The 16,532-nt window shown below is 38.8% G+C and overlaps 1 protein-coding gene across 1 annotated transcript in view; it reads right to left on the minus strand.

Moving 5' to 3' along the window:
- The window catches only part of FMN1 (formin 1), a 321,102-nt gene that overhangs the window by 108,901 nt on the left and 195,669 nt on the right, over positions 1 to 16,532 (minus strand). Inside the window, 1 exon segment of the mRNA XM_024133632.2 lies at positions 15,336 to 15,428. Coding sequence (XP_023989400.1) covers positions 15,336 to 15,428 — 93 coding nt within the window.

Raw genomic sequence — 16,532 nt, forward strand, 5'->3', positions numbered from 1 at the left:
CCACATAAGAACACATCTTCAAGACTGCCACACGTAACTGTTTCACCTAAATTCACAGAGGCAGAGAAAGTTAAGTAAAATGAAAAGGCAGGGGAACTGCTCTCAATTGAAAGAGCAAGAAAAAAAAAACCTGAAAAAATATAATGAAACAGAAATAAACAATTTACCAGAAAAAGATTCAAAGCATTGGTAATAAAGCTGTTGGCTGAATTAGGGAAAGAACAGATGTACAATGTGAAAATTTTAACGAGGAAGTAGGAAATATAAAAAGGCCTGATCAGAAGTGAAGAATTCAATAGGTGAATTGAAAAACACACTGGAAAGAATGAATAGCAGACTAAGTGATACAGAAGAATGCACAAGTGATCTGGAAGATAGAATAAAGAAAATCGCCCAATCAGAACAGCAGAAGGAAAACCAAATAAAAAAAAAAAAGAAAACAGTTTAAGAGATCTCTGGGATTACGTTAAGCATACCAACATTCGCATTACAGGGGTTCCAGAAGGTGGCCAGAGAGAGAAAGAGATCGAAAAAGTATTGGATAAAATTATGGTTGAAAACTTCCCAAAACCAAAGAAGGAAACAGACACCCACGTACAGGAAGCACAGAGGGTCCCAAACAAGATGAACCTAAATAGATCCACACCAAGACATATCATAATTAAAATGACAAAAGTTAAAGAGAGAATTCTAAAGGCAGCAAGAGAAAAACAAAAAGTCATACACAAGGGAATCCCCGTAAAGCTATCAGCTAATTTCTTTTTTTAAAAAATTTATTTTATTTATTTTTGGCTGTGTTGGGTCTTCGTTGCTGTGCGTGGGCTTTCTCTAGTTGCGGCGAGCAGGGACTACTCTTCATTGCGGTGCGCGGGCTTCTCATTGTGGTGGCTTCTCTTGCTGTGGAGCACAGGCTCTAGGCGCATGGGCTTCAGTAGGTGTGGCTCACGGGCTCTAGAGCACAGGCTCAGTAGTTGCAGCACACAGGCTTAGCTGCTCCGCGGCATGTGGGATCTTCCCAGACCAGAGCTCGAACCCGTGTCGCCTGCATTGGCAGGTGGATTCTCAACCACCGTGCCACCAGGGAAGCCCTATCAGCTAATTTCTGAGTGGCATGATATATTAAAAGTGCTGAAAGGGAAAACCTGCAACCTAGGATATTCTACCCAGCAAGACTATCATTCAGAATACAAGGAGAGATAAAACCTTCTCATCAAGGAAAAACTAAAGGAGTTCATCAATACTAAACCTACCCAATGTTCACTGCAGCGCTATTTACAATAGCCAGGACATGGAAACAACCTAAATGTCCATCAACAGAGGAATAGATGAAGAAGATGTGGTACATATATACAATGGAATACTACTCAGCCATAAAAAAGAACAAAATGATGCCATTTGCAGCAACATGGATGGACCTAGGGATTGTCACACTGAGTGAAGTAAGTCAGACACAGAAAAACAAATATATGATATCACTTATATGTGGAATCCAATAAAAGGGTACAACTGAACTTATTTACAAAACAGAAGCAGAGTCACAGATGTAGAAAACAAACTTATCGTTACTAGGGAATAAGGGGGGGCAGGGATAAATTGGGAGACTGGGATTGACATATACACATTACTATATATAAAATAGATAACTAATAAGAACCTATTATATAACACAGGGAACTCTACTTAATACTCTGTAATAGCCTATATGGGAAAAGAATCTAAAAAAAGAGTGAATATATGTATATGTATAACTGATTCACTTTGCTGTGCACCTGAAATTAACACAACACTGTAAATCAGCTATACGCCAATAAAAATTTTAAAAAAATACTAAACCTACCCTAAAAGAAATGTTGAAGGGTCTTCTCTAAGTGGAAAAGAAGTAAGAATCTATAGGAAAGGGAAAATCCCACTAGGAAAGGCAAATATATAGTAAGGACTTAGGATCAACCACTTAAATAAGCCAGCACAAAGATTAAAAGACAAAAAAATTGTCAAAGCAACTATAACTACAACAAACAATTAGGGGATAAACACGAAAATGTAAAATATGACACCAAAACCACAAAATGTGGGGTAGGGGAGTAAAAGTAGATCTTTCAGAATGTGTTTGAACTTAAATGACTCCCAGTTTAAAACAAGTAGGTATAGTTATAGGTCAACATATATGAACCCCACAGTAACCCCAAATCAAAATCCTACAATAGATACACAAAAAATAAAAAGAAAGGAACACACGCATACTACTGAAGAAAACCATCAAACCAAAAGAAGAATCCTTCCAACTGCCTGTCTGAACTGAAAACCCAAGGGAGAGTAGTTTCAACCAATTGGTGTTTCTCACAGAGGGTGGTGGTGGGATAATAATCACACTGTAAAAATAACACACTATATTTATCAATGCTTTATAGTTCCTATGGTGGTTTCACATGTACGCTGTCTCATTTAATCTTCATAATGATGCTATACAGTAGATATTATTATTCCCATTTTACAGACAAGAAAGAAAAAGGCTAAGAGAAATTTAAAAACTTGCCCCAAATCACACAGAGAAGTGGTGAAGCTAGTGTTCAAACCTAGGTCTTCTAACTTCAAGCACAATGCTCTTTGTGCTACATTCAGAACACTTAAAAAACAAAAAGCAAACAGGTTTAACCAAAAAGGGTACATGTAGCCATGACAGGAAGATTAAATAGTGTGATTATGGCTCAGTATCATAAATGAAACTTCAGAAGTTACTAAACCCTGCTGCTGGGGGGATACAACTTAGTCTACTTCAAGTTTTTCTAAAACAAGCCAATGAAATATGGAAAGAGAATTCACAAGTGGACAAGTTGGTCTACACACAGAAAGAGCCTGGCTCACTTGGCTCCATCCCCTACTTCTACGTGGGGCTGCTTCTCATCAGCAAAGGGTTATTCTAATTGTGGCTCCATAATCTCAAAGGATCTTGGATTCTGCCACAATGAAAGGGAAATGAAGGGATCACATCAACACCAAAAATACCATCATGAGATGGGCCCTAGTGATGCTGTAATACTTAATTAGTTAAAGGCCCTACTCAAGGTTGTAAGAATTTTAAGGTACGGTTCCTGTTCCACTAAAGCATCTTGGTCTCATAAGCTTAGAGCTGTTGTTGTCATGTGTGCACACATACACGTGTGTGTGTTCCTAAATATCTGCTGCTAAGTAAGAATCTATAGGAAAGGGAAAATCCCACTAGGAAAGGCAAATATATAGTAAGGACTTAGGATCAACCACTTAAATAAGCCAGCACAAAGATTAAAAGACAAAAAAATTGTCAAAGCAACTATAACTACAACAAACAATTAGGGGATAAACACGAAAATGTAAAATATGACACCAAAACCACAAAATGTGGGGTAGGGGAGTAAAAGTAGATCTTTCAGAATGTGTTTGAACTTAAATGACTCCCAGTTTAAAACAAGTAGGTATAGTTATAGGTCAACATATATGAACCCCACAGTAACCCCAAATCAAAATCCTACAATAGATACACAAAAAATAAAAAGAAAGGAACACACGCATACTACTGAAGAAAACCATCAAACCAAAAGAAGAATCCTTCCAACTGCCTGTCTGAACTGAAAACCCAAGGGAGAGTAGTTTCAACCAATTGGTGTTTCTCACAGAGGGTGGTGGTGGGATAATAATCACACTGTAAAAATAACACACTATATTTATCAATGCTTTATAGTTCCTATGGTGGTTTCACATGTACGCTGTCTCATTTAATCTTCATAATGATGCTATACAGTAGATATTATTATTCCCATTTTACAGACAAGAAAGAAAAAGGCTAAGAGAAATTTAAAAACTTGCCCCAAATCACACAGAGAAGTGGTGAAGCTAGTGTTCAAACCTAGGTCTTCTAACTTCAAGCACAATGCTCTTTGTGCTACATTCAGAACACTTAAAAAACAAAAAGCAAACAGGTTTAACCAAAAAGGGTACATGTAGCCATGACAGGAAGATTAAATAGTGTGATTATGGCTCAGTATCATAAATGAAACTTCAGAAGTTACTAAACCCTGCTGCTGGGGGGATACAACTTAGTCTACTTCAAGTTTTTCTAAAACAAGCCAATGAAATATGGAAAGAGAATTCACAAGTGGACAAGTTGGTCTACACACAGAAAGAGCCTGGCTCACTTGGCTCCATCCCCTACTTCTACGTGGGGCTGCTTCTCATCAGCAAAGGGTTATTCTAATTGTGGCTCCATAATCTCAAAGGATCTTGGATTCTGCCACAATGAAAGGGAAATGAAGGGATCACATCAACACCAAAAATACCATCATGAGATGGGCCCTAGTGATGCTGTAATACTTAATTAGTTAAAGGCCCTACTCAAGGTTGTAAGAATTTTAAGGTACGGTTCCTGTTCCACTAAAGCATCTTGGTCTCATAAGCTTAGAGCTGTTGTTGTCATGTGTGCACACATACACGTGTGTGTGTTCCTAAATATCTGCTGCTCTAGAGAAGACCTACGTAAGTAAGAGTTAATAATACTTACCCCACACTTCCGTCCAAATCCAACCGCCACCATCTCTCTTTTACCTGCATGTAGCTCAGAGACATTGCTTACAAATAGGAGACAAAGGCTTTCTTTCCAAAGACCCACAGGAGAGGTCATATCCTGATAATGGTCTTGAGACTGAAATGCCTGATAACTCGTCCTATTCTGGTGTTAGGTTTAGAAGATGGTCTGTGCCAGAGTAATCTGAGATATAGATTCTTACTCTCTCATCCTGTATGTTTAGGAAAGGGTCCATCAAAACACCTAAGACATCTATGTACTGAAGAAGTAAGAGGACCCAAATGAAATGGAGAATACATTATGGCGCAGGGAACAAAAGACGAGGAAAAGGTACAACACCCTCCATATTAGAGCCAAGAGGTTTCTTCATGGACACTTCAGTTACAGGCATCACAAAAGAGTGACAGAACCATAAGCAAGATGAGAGGAGGCAATGTAAGGCCAGGAGAAAGAATTTGAGGGACTGTGTGTGTGTGTCTGCTGTGGAGGGGTGTTGAGGAGGAGGACCGCAAGGAAAGAAAGCAAGGTACTAGCTCATAGATCGGGCTCTCCATTCACGAGAGCAGGAAAATACAAGAGGCCCTCAAATGTCCTTCTAAGTCAACCAGTCCAGCACCCAAAGGAGGGAAACAGGCTGTGAGTGGGAGCATTTAATTTCCAGTTCTTTGGAAATTGAACGGAAAGGGCTAGGTTCAGTGGGCTTAGGGACCACAAATGGTACCACAATGGGAAAACCCTAAAAGGGGAAGCAGTCTTGAGAGAAAAAATTTAATTGCAAAGTACCATACAGCTGTTTAAAAAAATTATTTGTTTAATTTATTTTGAAGAGGAACACGGTGATTAAATATCAAAATTTATAAAAAGCCTACATAGTACCTTTGAACCCCATCCATCCATTTTCTATCCACTACAGCAATGAATCTGTTTGATTATTTTCAGGAGTAATATTCTAAATATTTACCAACAGACTGAACAACTGAACAGAACAGACAACGAGCCTGGCTGTTATGATAAGAACCAGCTGAATATCAGCCCTACATTAGTTTTGTATTTGTCCTTAGAGATTTTTGTTAAGTAGTATCCATTTTCCCCTCCTTCTTTTTTTTTAAACATCTTTATTGGAGTATAATTGCTTTACAGTGGTGTGTTAGTTTCTGCTTTATAACAAAGTGAATCAGCTATACATATACATATGTCCCCATATCTCTTCCCTCTTGCGTCTCCCTCCCTCCCAAAGGGGAAGCAGTCTTGAGAGAAAAAATTTAATTGCAAAGTACCATACAGCTGTTTAAAAAAATTATTTGTTTAATTTATTTTGAAGAGGAACACGGTGATTAAATATCAAGATTTATAAAAAGTCTACATAGTACCTTTGAACCCCATCCATCCACTTTCTATCCGCTACAGCAATGAATCTGTTTGATTATTTTCAGGAGTAATAGTCTAAATATTTACCAACAGACTGAACAACTGAACAGACAACGTGCCTGGCTGTTATGGTAAGAACCAGCTGAATATCAGCCCTACATTAGTTCTGTATTTGTCCTTAGAGATTTTTGTTAAGTAGTATCCATTTTCCCCTCCTTCTTTAATTAAATAGTAATATGTCTACTCTTCTCACTCTCGCTTTTTCCCACTTAAAATATGTTAGAGTCTTCCTTGTCAATATATACTTTCCTCATTCTTTTTTTTTTTTAACAGATGCTTAGCATGGATCCATCATGTACGCATACCCTAATTTGATAATTCCATCATTGAGGGTCACTTAGGTTGTTTTCAATCTTCCACTGTTACAAACAACGTCACAATACGTAACATGGTACATAAATCATTTTTCATGTGTGAGCATATCTGAGGGTAGGCTTCGAGAAGTAGAACTGCCAAGTCAAAAGGTATATGCATTTGTAACTTAGATACTGCTAAATTGACCTCCACACAGACTGTAACAATTTACACTTTCACAGGCAATGTAGAAGAGTGAAGTCTATGCTACCATACTGCCAATAATCTGTTATCAAACTTTTGTAATTTTGCCAATCTTGGATGTGAAAAAATGGAATTTCAATGTAATTTATTTTGCATTTCTCCCATTTTGAGAGTGTTATCTTTTCATATGTTTAAAAAGCAGTTTCTGTCACTGTTCATATTATTTGTCTTTTTTATTGGATGTTGGTCTTTTTTCTTAATGTCTAGAAGCTCTTATATAGAACACAGATTGAGCTTTTGTCTATGAAAAGAGTTGCAAATTTGGGGCTATGACAGATTTATTTTTATTATTTTAAGGAAGTATGTGCTAGTTAACATGTTATTGAGCTTTTAAATGAAGAATGGAAGTTGAATTTTGTCGCGTGCACTTTTTAGCATCTAAAGAGATAATCATCTGAGTTTTCTTGTTAGAGCTGTTAATAGTGATGAATTATATTAACAGAATTCCCTATATCATATCATCTTTACATTCTGAGAATAAACTTCATGTGGTCTTAAAATGTGCTGTTTTATTTAGAATTTTAAAACTATAGTGAGACTGGTCTGTAGTTTTCTTTCTTTTTTGGGGGGCAGGCAATCTTTTTCAGGTATTTATATCAGTAAAAAGAATTTAGACATTTTTCTTCTTTTTGCAAAACTTTTCATTGGAGAGAAAGGAAAAGAAAAAGAGAACAAAAGTTACTGAAAAGACAACTTATTGGATGCTTGGCCAAAAAGAAAAACTGAGTAGATCGGTGCTTTGTGACCTCCTGGAGGGGTGGGATAGGGATGGTGGGAGGGAGACGCAAGAGGGAAGAGATATGGGAACATATGTATATGTATAACTGATTCACTTTGTTATAAAGCAGAAACTAACACACCATTGTAAAGCAATTATACTCCAATAAAGATGTAAAAAAAAAGATTTAAAGGGGGTTGAGTAGAAGGGAGAAGAGAGAAAAGGAGGAGGAGAAAAGGGAGGAGAAGCGGAGAGGGGGAGGGAGAGGAGAGAAAGGGGGAGGAAAGGGACAGAGGGAGGAGGGAGGGAGGGGAAGTGAGTGGGAGAGGAGAAGACAGAGAAACTGATGGGGGTGCAAATATGTGCTCCTGACAGAAATTTCTGGAAAAAAAAAAACGGATTCAAACTAAATCCTTTCAGATAAGAGTCTACTTAATAAGCCTCTGATAAGATGGCTTTCTCCACCTTCCAAGGATTACTGCTCTGTTACTTCAGTGACCTGGAAATCACAACAGATTATCTTAACTCTTGGCCATCTGATGTTATTTGGAGCCATCCCTGCTGGCACTTTTTTGAGTAGAGATGTATATAAGAACTCATTTTGGCCCATGTAAAGTGTGTGTTCCCCCAGCCACAGTTCTAACTTCCACAAGTTCTGTAAAGAATGTAAGAATTATTTCCTTTCACAGGTCACACTGTCCAGATCAATGACCTGTCCTGATCTCTGTAATCTTAAGGCGTGAATATGGTGACTCAGATGGTTTTTTTCTACATTCTGGGGGTTGAAGTGATTACCTAATAACCTGCTCTTATTCTACAGTTTATAGAGGTTCAATTACAGCCTTTATCAATCTACTCTGAGCTAAGTATTTATGAAGAATGGATTTATGTATATCTGCAACATAGAAAGATGCTTTGATATCCAGGAGACCTGACCACAGGCATGCACTGTAGACCAAAGATGCATCTTACCAGATTCTGGCACAATTTACCAATACTAAAAAGGATTTAAACAGGAAACCCATGTGTGTGTGGGGTGGGGGGAAAGCCTGCAGGCACTTTACAAGACTCAGGTTGTTTGTTCATTAATTAAAAAAATAATTATTAACACTGATTATGAGCCAGGCTAAGCCTATATTATGTTGAGACAAGAAAATGCATAGGACCAGACTGACATAGTACCAGCTATCATGGGGTATGCAGCTACATAATAATTCTTTTTGCATTCAATGTGCGAAATCAGAGTTATTGTTTTTTTTAAGCTTGGTTAAATTTATCTACTCACTTTTTACTAGAAAACAGTTTCTTGATGTTAAGAATATCTTTAATCTCAGCCAGTCAAAGAACCTCAGAAGATAGTTGGATAAATTAGGACTAACATGGCTTATTCAGATTTACTTTGATTTGGGTCCACTCACGGATGCTAAGTAAAACTAATGGAGAATGAGATAAGGCCAAGTGTGGGACAGTGTTGGTATTAGCACCAGGTTAGGTTCCAGCCCTCCCTGCTAAAGCTATAAATACAAATGACCAATTTAACAGCATGAAAAGACCACCCTAAAGACCTATACCTGGGATCTAATCAGTTGTTCTGCACCTTCTCTCAATTACAGGATCCCTGCCACGTTTATGGGGACTTTCAATGTGAGCATCACATTTTTGAAGGCCATATCATTATGACCATGTTTGAGCTGAGGGTGGAAAAACATGAGCTCAAATAATGCCTGCACAAGGTCACTCTGAACGGAGCTGTAAACTGGAATCAATAAGAGACTACTGTGGAAAAGAAAAACCACGTCAGGGAAAGGGCTCAGATGCCATGGAGACTGCAACTCTGAAAAGGGGTGCCATTAAAATTACTTTCGATTCTGTGCGGAAAGTGAAATTAGTTAAGAACAAGTTTTGTTAAATAACACTATTTAAGGGCCTCTGGAGAAGGGAAGGACGATAAAAGACAGAAGGACAGGCACATCATCTCCGCTTGAGTGTGGCAACAGGACATGATTTACATAAGAAAATTAAATCATCATGATGGTTAGAAGAACTGAACTGCAGCTCATATGGAAATTAGCCTAACCATGAATCAACTGAGTCACAACGCACGTGTATGACTTCTCAGGCGTAAAGAAGGCAATTGCTTAAGACTTCACGAGTGATGGACCCCTAATTGAAAACTGGCTTTCCTGCCAAATGCTGCGGAAGTACAGAAGTATCTTTTCTCATTTATGATTATTATATTATACCCTGTGCTCAGATACTCCACAACTTCTCATTCTCTACCCCTACTTTGGGGTATATCTCATTCACTCCTATGACTGAAACTGCTATCCTCTATAAAGTCTCACCCAGCACTCTCCTATGAGCCCAATATTCTACCCGTGTGTCTCAAATGTATGTCCAATGAACGTGTCCCAAGTTTATGTCATTGTATTCCATCCCAAATGGGTCCTCCACATCAGCATCCAACCAGTTATTTGAGCAAGGAAAAGGAGAGGTATCCTTTTCTCCTGTTTTTTTACTTCTCATAGGTCATCTAGTCGTGTAACTCCAAAAAGCTTTACTGATATGTCCCTTCCTTTCTTATTTTTACTGCAATTGCTTTTGCTCAAGTTCTTACCATCATTTGCCTGGACTGCTGTAGAAGAGCTTGACGGACTGGATTCCAGTCTTTTACTGTCCCAACTCTTCTTTATATTGCTCTTAGTTATAATGTATTTCTTTTTGTAAATGTATTTTTATTTATTTATTTTGTTTTATTTTTGGCTGTGCTGCACGGCTTGTGGGATCTTAGGTCCCCGACCAGGGATCGAACCTGCGCCGTTGGCAGTGACAGTGCGGAGTCCTTCCTAACCACTGGACCTCCAGGGAATTCCCTATAATGTATTTCTTTTTAATTTTTTAATTTTTTAAATTGTTTTAACATCTTTATTGGAGTATAATTGCTTTACAATGGTGTGTTAGTTTCTGCTTTATAACAAAGTGAATCAGTTATACATATACATATGTTCCCATATCTCTTCCCTCTTGCATCTCCCTTCCTCCCACCTTCCCTATCCCACCCCTCTAGGGGGTCACAAACCACCTAGCTGATCTCCCTGTGCTATGTGGCTGCTTCCCACTAGCTATCCACCCTACGTTTGGTAGTGTATATACGTCCATGCCACTGTCTCACTTCGTCACATAATGTATTTCTTAACAACAACAAAAAGCAAAATGATCCCAACACACCAACATCACAACAAACAAATCCAACATGACCGTGTCGCTCCCATACATACTATTTTTCAAAGGCTCTCAGTGGCCTGTAAGACAAAGTTCAGATTCTTTAGCAAGTCACATTGTGACCCTCCTCTCCTTTGGGGTCTTGTGTTCTTTCCATACGCCCTGTGATACAGCTACACCAAGTCTCTTGCCATTCCCCAAACACATCATGTCTTTCATCCTGAGATTTGCAGTGTTTTCCTCTGCCTGGAATACCCTATATAACTTGTCTGCTGAGAATTCCTAATCTTAAATTTCCTCATCTGGACAACAGGGTGATAATAGTGTTTACTTCAGAGAGTTGTCATGAAGACAAAGTAAAATGATCTGTTCCCCACGGTGCCTGGTATATAGAAGCAACCACCAAATGTTAGCAGGCATTGTCACTGCTTGTCATTGACATCACTGTCATCTTTGTTTTTTTCAGATCTGAACAAAAACATCTCCTTTGCTCAAAATCTCCCCTGACTTACCTGGAAGTGTTAGTCACCCCTCCTCTCTGCTCCTATATGCCTAATTGCAGTACCATCTTACACCAATTTCAAAATTGATGGAATTTTCATATTTTAGCATCTCTGATACTGGGGTACCCCGTGTCATCTATGACATGTCATGGTTTAATCGGCAGCAATTTTTGTTTCTTAGTAGTACTTGGAATAATGGTGTTTCTTATGAGTAGCATATTAGATGACAGCTATACTTATGATAACTGCCATAAAAACTTGATTATCCAGAGTGGATAATGCACATTTATAGTAGATGAGAAATCTCACATTTTCTATGAATCCGTGAACCATCTCCATAAAAAAAGGGACTACTACTTGGAACTCTACAGTAGCCAAGAGATATTTCATTTGTATATACTGCAGTGTAGCAAGGCACCGCCTTCTGAACCACAGAGGGAGAGCCTGATGAAGTAGCATGCTGTCACCTCCTTCAGTTAAGTGCCCCTACCTGAGAGCCAAACAATGGCCAGACCCAGAGCAAAAGTGGGGAGAGGCTAGCTTGTGATACTGGGTCCCAATAACCCAGGATTTAAGCTGAGAAGGTAAAGCAATAATGTGGAGAGGAAAGTAAAGGAATGTGGTGGGAAAGGCCAAGGGATCTTACTTCTAGACAGCCCTGTCCGATAGAGCTACAATGCAAGCCACAGATATAATTTTAAATGTTCTAGTGGCCGTGTTTAAAAATGAAAAGAAACAGGTCAATTAAGATTAATATTATATTTTACTTATTTAACCCAATATATTAAAAATACTATTTTACCATGTAACCAATATAAAAAAAGCAGAAATAAAATATTTTGCATGTTTTTTGGTACTGTCTTCAAAATCTGGTGTGTGTTTGATTTGTGCAGCACCTCTCAGTCTGGATTAGCCATGTTTCAACTGCTAAGCAGCTGCACGTGGCCAGTGCCTGACACACTGGGCGGCACAATTCTAGACTGTTCTTTGACCAACTCAGTTAACTAATGAGTCAACAGTAACACAGGTATTTCAACAGTGGTTCTTTTCACCACACGACATTGGCAATGTTTAAGATTTATTTTTATATTTTAAAATTCATTTTAGAATAGTAATTTTCCTCCAAATTCTTTTTGTGTCTCATTTTGGCTGACTTTGTTTTAACCATAATTTGAGGCTATTCCTATGTCCTTCCCATCTTCCCTTCCCTCTGTTGGTTAAAGGAGAGGTGACTCCTTTATTCAATTAACAGACCTTTCCCCAGTAAGACGGTCCTTGAGAGAGGGACGAGGGGTCTATGGCTCATTTTAGGATCGCCAGCATCTGTCACAGTGCCTAACACAGAGCGGGCTCTGACGAAATACCTTTGCATACCCATTAAGAGGTGAACTAAGCTTGACAATATTCTCAACCTGGGCTGCACAGTGGGATTACGTGGGGAGTGAAAAAAAGAAATGCTGATACCTGGTCCCACCCCTAGAGATGCTAGTGGTAGGTCTGGAATTTGGCCCGGGTGTTGAAATTTTTAAAATCTCCCCCAGGTGATCCTACTATGCAGCCAGGGTTGAGAACCACTGCTCTAGGGCTTTCTTAGAAGAGCTTATTGTGGCCACATACTTGCTTTCCTGACTCAAGGTCCGGTTTGCCTCAACTCGATTCCCTCTCTCAGAACAGATCACAGTTTTCTTAAGAAACCTGGTAGAGAAGAAGCTAAAACAGAACTCCCAAGAGTGATTTGCAAATTCTTTTTCCAAGGCATCAAAGAAGATTTTCAGTGTTCTAAATCTCTTCATATTTATCTTCTTCCACCAAAAAGAATAAAATTCACAACATAAGTGTTTTAAAATGCTAGCTAATTTGAAGAGAAAGGCTCCTAAGGCCATTACAGTATACAAGCCAATAATACCCAGACATACTCATTGAAGAATTTTCTAGATATAGAATAACAGCAATTAAATATAGAAATGGATAGCCAAGATATGGAAGCAACCTAAATGTCCATTGACAGATGAATGGATAAAGAAGATGTGGTACATATATACAGTGGAATGGAATATTACTGAGCCATAAAGAAGAATGAAATAATGCCACTTGCAGTAACATGGATGGACCTAGAGATTATCATACTAAGTGAAGTAAGCCAAAGACAAATATCATGTATTGCTTATATGTGGAATTTTAAAAAATGATACAAATGAACTTATTTATAAAACAGAAAGAGACTCACAGACATAGAAAACAAACTTACGATTACCAAAGGAGAAAAGCGGGTGGGGAGAGGGATAAATTAGCAGTTTGGGTTTAACATATAACAAAATAGATAAACAACAAGGACCTACTGTATAGCACAGGGAACTATACTCAATCTTTTGTAATAGACTATAGGGAAAAGAATCTGAAAAGGGATATATATATATATATATATATATATATATATATATATAGTCACTGTGTTTTATATTCACTGAAACTAACACAATATTGTAAATCAACTAGACTTCAATAAAAATTAAAAAAAATTTAAATTTAAACAAATAAAAATGGGAAAAAGAAAGGAATGGAATTGAAATACACATGAGCCTCATTTCAACTTCCCTATACATATGTCAAAAGTAGAAATTATTAATTGGGGGTCAGCAAAGGGAAATATTTTGTGCTCTTCTTTAGGCCATTTAGGTTATATTTACATAGAATAATCATAAAGCAACGCATCTACTTTAATATATCACATATAAAACCTAATTTTAGCCACATAACCCGTAAGTGTTGGTATCACTATCTGCTCTCAAAATGATACTTGGCCTGATGGCATTATGGCACTACTTCCATCATATATAAGGTTCAGCTATGGCCAAGAGAGAATTCTGACTTCTGCTTCAACACAAATGAGACCTCATCCAGGAGGAGGGAGCAATGAACTCTGCACCAAGGGACCAGCTGGAATGAAGTTTCTCTGACTCACGGACTGAGAATTTCCCTGCCAATTTCCAAGGTGGTTTGGCCATACTTTATGGATTTACCCTGCTTAATGGTCTTTTGTTGATGGTGTGGTATCATGTAGCCTTAGTAATAAATAGAAACAGCATGCTGATATACCCCTAAAGGTTCCTACATGCATTTCCTCTGGCTTTCTAGCAAAGACAAAAGCCCCCTCTAACTACCCCACACTTTTTTTTCTTTATTGAGATAGTATTGACATATAGCATTAGATTAGTTTCAGGTGTACAACATAATGATTCCATATACGTATATATGGTGAAATGATCATCACAATAAGTCTAGTTAACATCTGTCAGCATGCAGAGTTACACATTTTTTTCTTGTAATGAGAACTTTAAAGATCTACTCTCTTAGCAACTTTCAATACAGTATTATTAACTACAGTCACCATCCTGTAAATCACGTTCCCCATGACCTATTTATTTTATAATTGGAAACTGTGCCCCACACTTATGTTTTACATCTAGGCTGAATTTGAGAAACCAGAATAGGAAATATCCAAAAGGCGTTAAACTTTCACATTCACTACCAGGGCTCAACAAAAGTTCCCAAGTCCTGCCAAAACCATGGAGGAAGGAATATAACTCGGTAAGATTTTTAAGTCAGTACTGGGTCTCATGCGTATCACTTCCATCCGCTAACCCCAGAGGGCTGATGGTTGCCAAGTGATTGGATGTGTGACATTCACCTGGCCCCAATTTTCCTTTCTGAAAAGAATGGAAAATACAACACAAGTTTCCAAGTTGCTATACTCGTAAAACCAGAAAGATAATCACCATCCTCCTGCACAACTGCATAAGCCTTGCATGGACGTCGTCTGTCAGTTAACAGGGACTGTGGACCCTCTTGGGATCCATGAAGAGACAAAGAGAGAAAGCCTTCTCTCGCAAAGTTTACAGAAACAGGAGTGATGTTAAAGGATTTAAAATCTCACAGCAGGGCTTCCCTGGTGGCACAGTGGTTGAGAGTCCGCCTGCCGAGGCAGCGGGCACGGGTTCGTGCCCTGGTCCGGGAAGATCCCACATGCCGCGGAGCGGCTGGGCCCGTGAGCCATGGCCGCTGAGCCTGAGCATCTGGAGCCTGTGCTCCGCAACGGGAGAGGCCACAACAGTGAGAGGCCCGCGTACCGCAAAAAAAAAATAAAAATAAAAAAAAATAAATCTCACAGCAGATTTAAAAGGTGATATAAAAGTTACAGGACAACTCCATCTAAGTTGAGTACAGCTCCACCACGGGAAGATGGTCTAATGGAATCATCGGAGCTGCCAGTGCTCAGGCGGGATGCACAGGGCAGTGGGTGTCAGAGAAAGATGGAGAAAGGAAGGACGTTTCAGAATGTCACACCTCCTACCTTTCTGGAAGAACTCTTTGAGTCTGTCCTTGAATGGCTGCAGATACTCCTTTGGTGACTCCTTACACACCACTGCCATCTGTTTCTCACTTGCTGTGAAGAGAAGGTGGCAATTAGACTTCCTCAAGAACACGGATTTGCTGAACTTGTGCTCTGTGCTCTGCACTTGGGTATTAATAGTGCAAAATCCTTATCCATCATCGTTTATTCAAATTACAGGGGAGAGAGCAGAAACAAACAAATAATTAGCTCACTTTACACCTTTCTTCAGGAATAGGGAAATGCATCACCTTCAAGTTTTTTATTTTTAAAGATGCGGCAAAACCTCTGACTTGGGACAGGTGAAGTACTCTGCTTTTGGTCTCTCCAAAATAGAGGCAAGAACTACTCAAGGACTAGTTCTAGGGAATTAAGGGCCCAGACCCTCTTCAGATTCATACTCTAAAAGTGGAGCTTAAAATAGATTTTGCAGAAATTTTCACCAAACTGGCGATTCCTCAAGGTGACACCCACATCCCAGCATGAGAACTAACCTCAGGTTAGGGAGGACCAAATCTCTCTTCACTCCCGTTCACCTCCCCTTCCCATTAACACATGTGAAACATTTTATACATAATTTACTTCAGACAGGATATCTGGAATTTACAAGAGGTTGCTTTTTTTTATAATCAAGGCCCCTCAAATTAGATAGTTCTGACTTGGTGACATGGAGACCACAATAAACCATAGTTGACCGTCATAAAAAGCAGTTAACCCAGGCAAGAGGCATTTTCTCAAGGTTTCTGTATGTTTGTGCCAGTGGCAGAAATGCATTGGGTAAAAAAAGGCTTCATTTCTCCAAAGCTAGAGCTGAGTCATGATCACTTTTGTCTGTTGATCATGGCCAGAAATTACTGATATGTCCTTATTCAAGAGAATATATTAAAGCATTAGATTTTCACCCGGAAATCATGCTACCTGGTTCAAAAAATAGAGAAAGATATATTCTTGGAGGAATTTACAGAAGCACAGAGGTAAGGCATTTTGGAAGAAGATGGGTAGAAAGGATTCCTTTACTTATGTTGGGAAATTTGTATACAAGAACTTGGTGTTTCCAAAACTAGCACCCCAGAATGTTTACTATGTAAGGCAATCCGCAAGCACGTCAGCACTGAAGCACAAAAAAGGCAAAAGAGGTCACTCAAGGGTCCCTCGAAA

Source organism: Physeter macrocephalus, chromosome 11 (assembly GCF_002837175.3).
Source record: "Physeter macrocephalus isolate SW-GA chromosome 11, ASM283717v5, whole genome shotgun sequence".
In the NCBI taxonomy this organism is placed as follows: Eukaryota; Metazoa; Chordata; class Mammalia; order Artiodactyla; family Physeteridae; genus Physeter; species Physeter macrocephalus.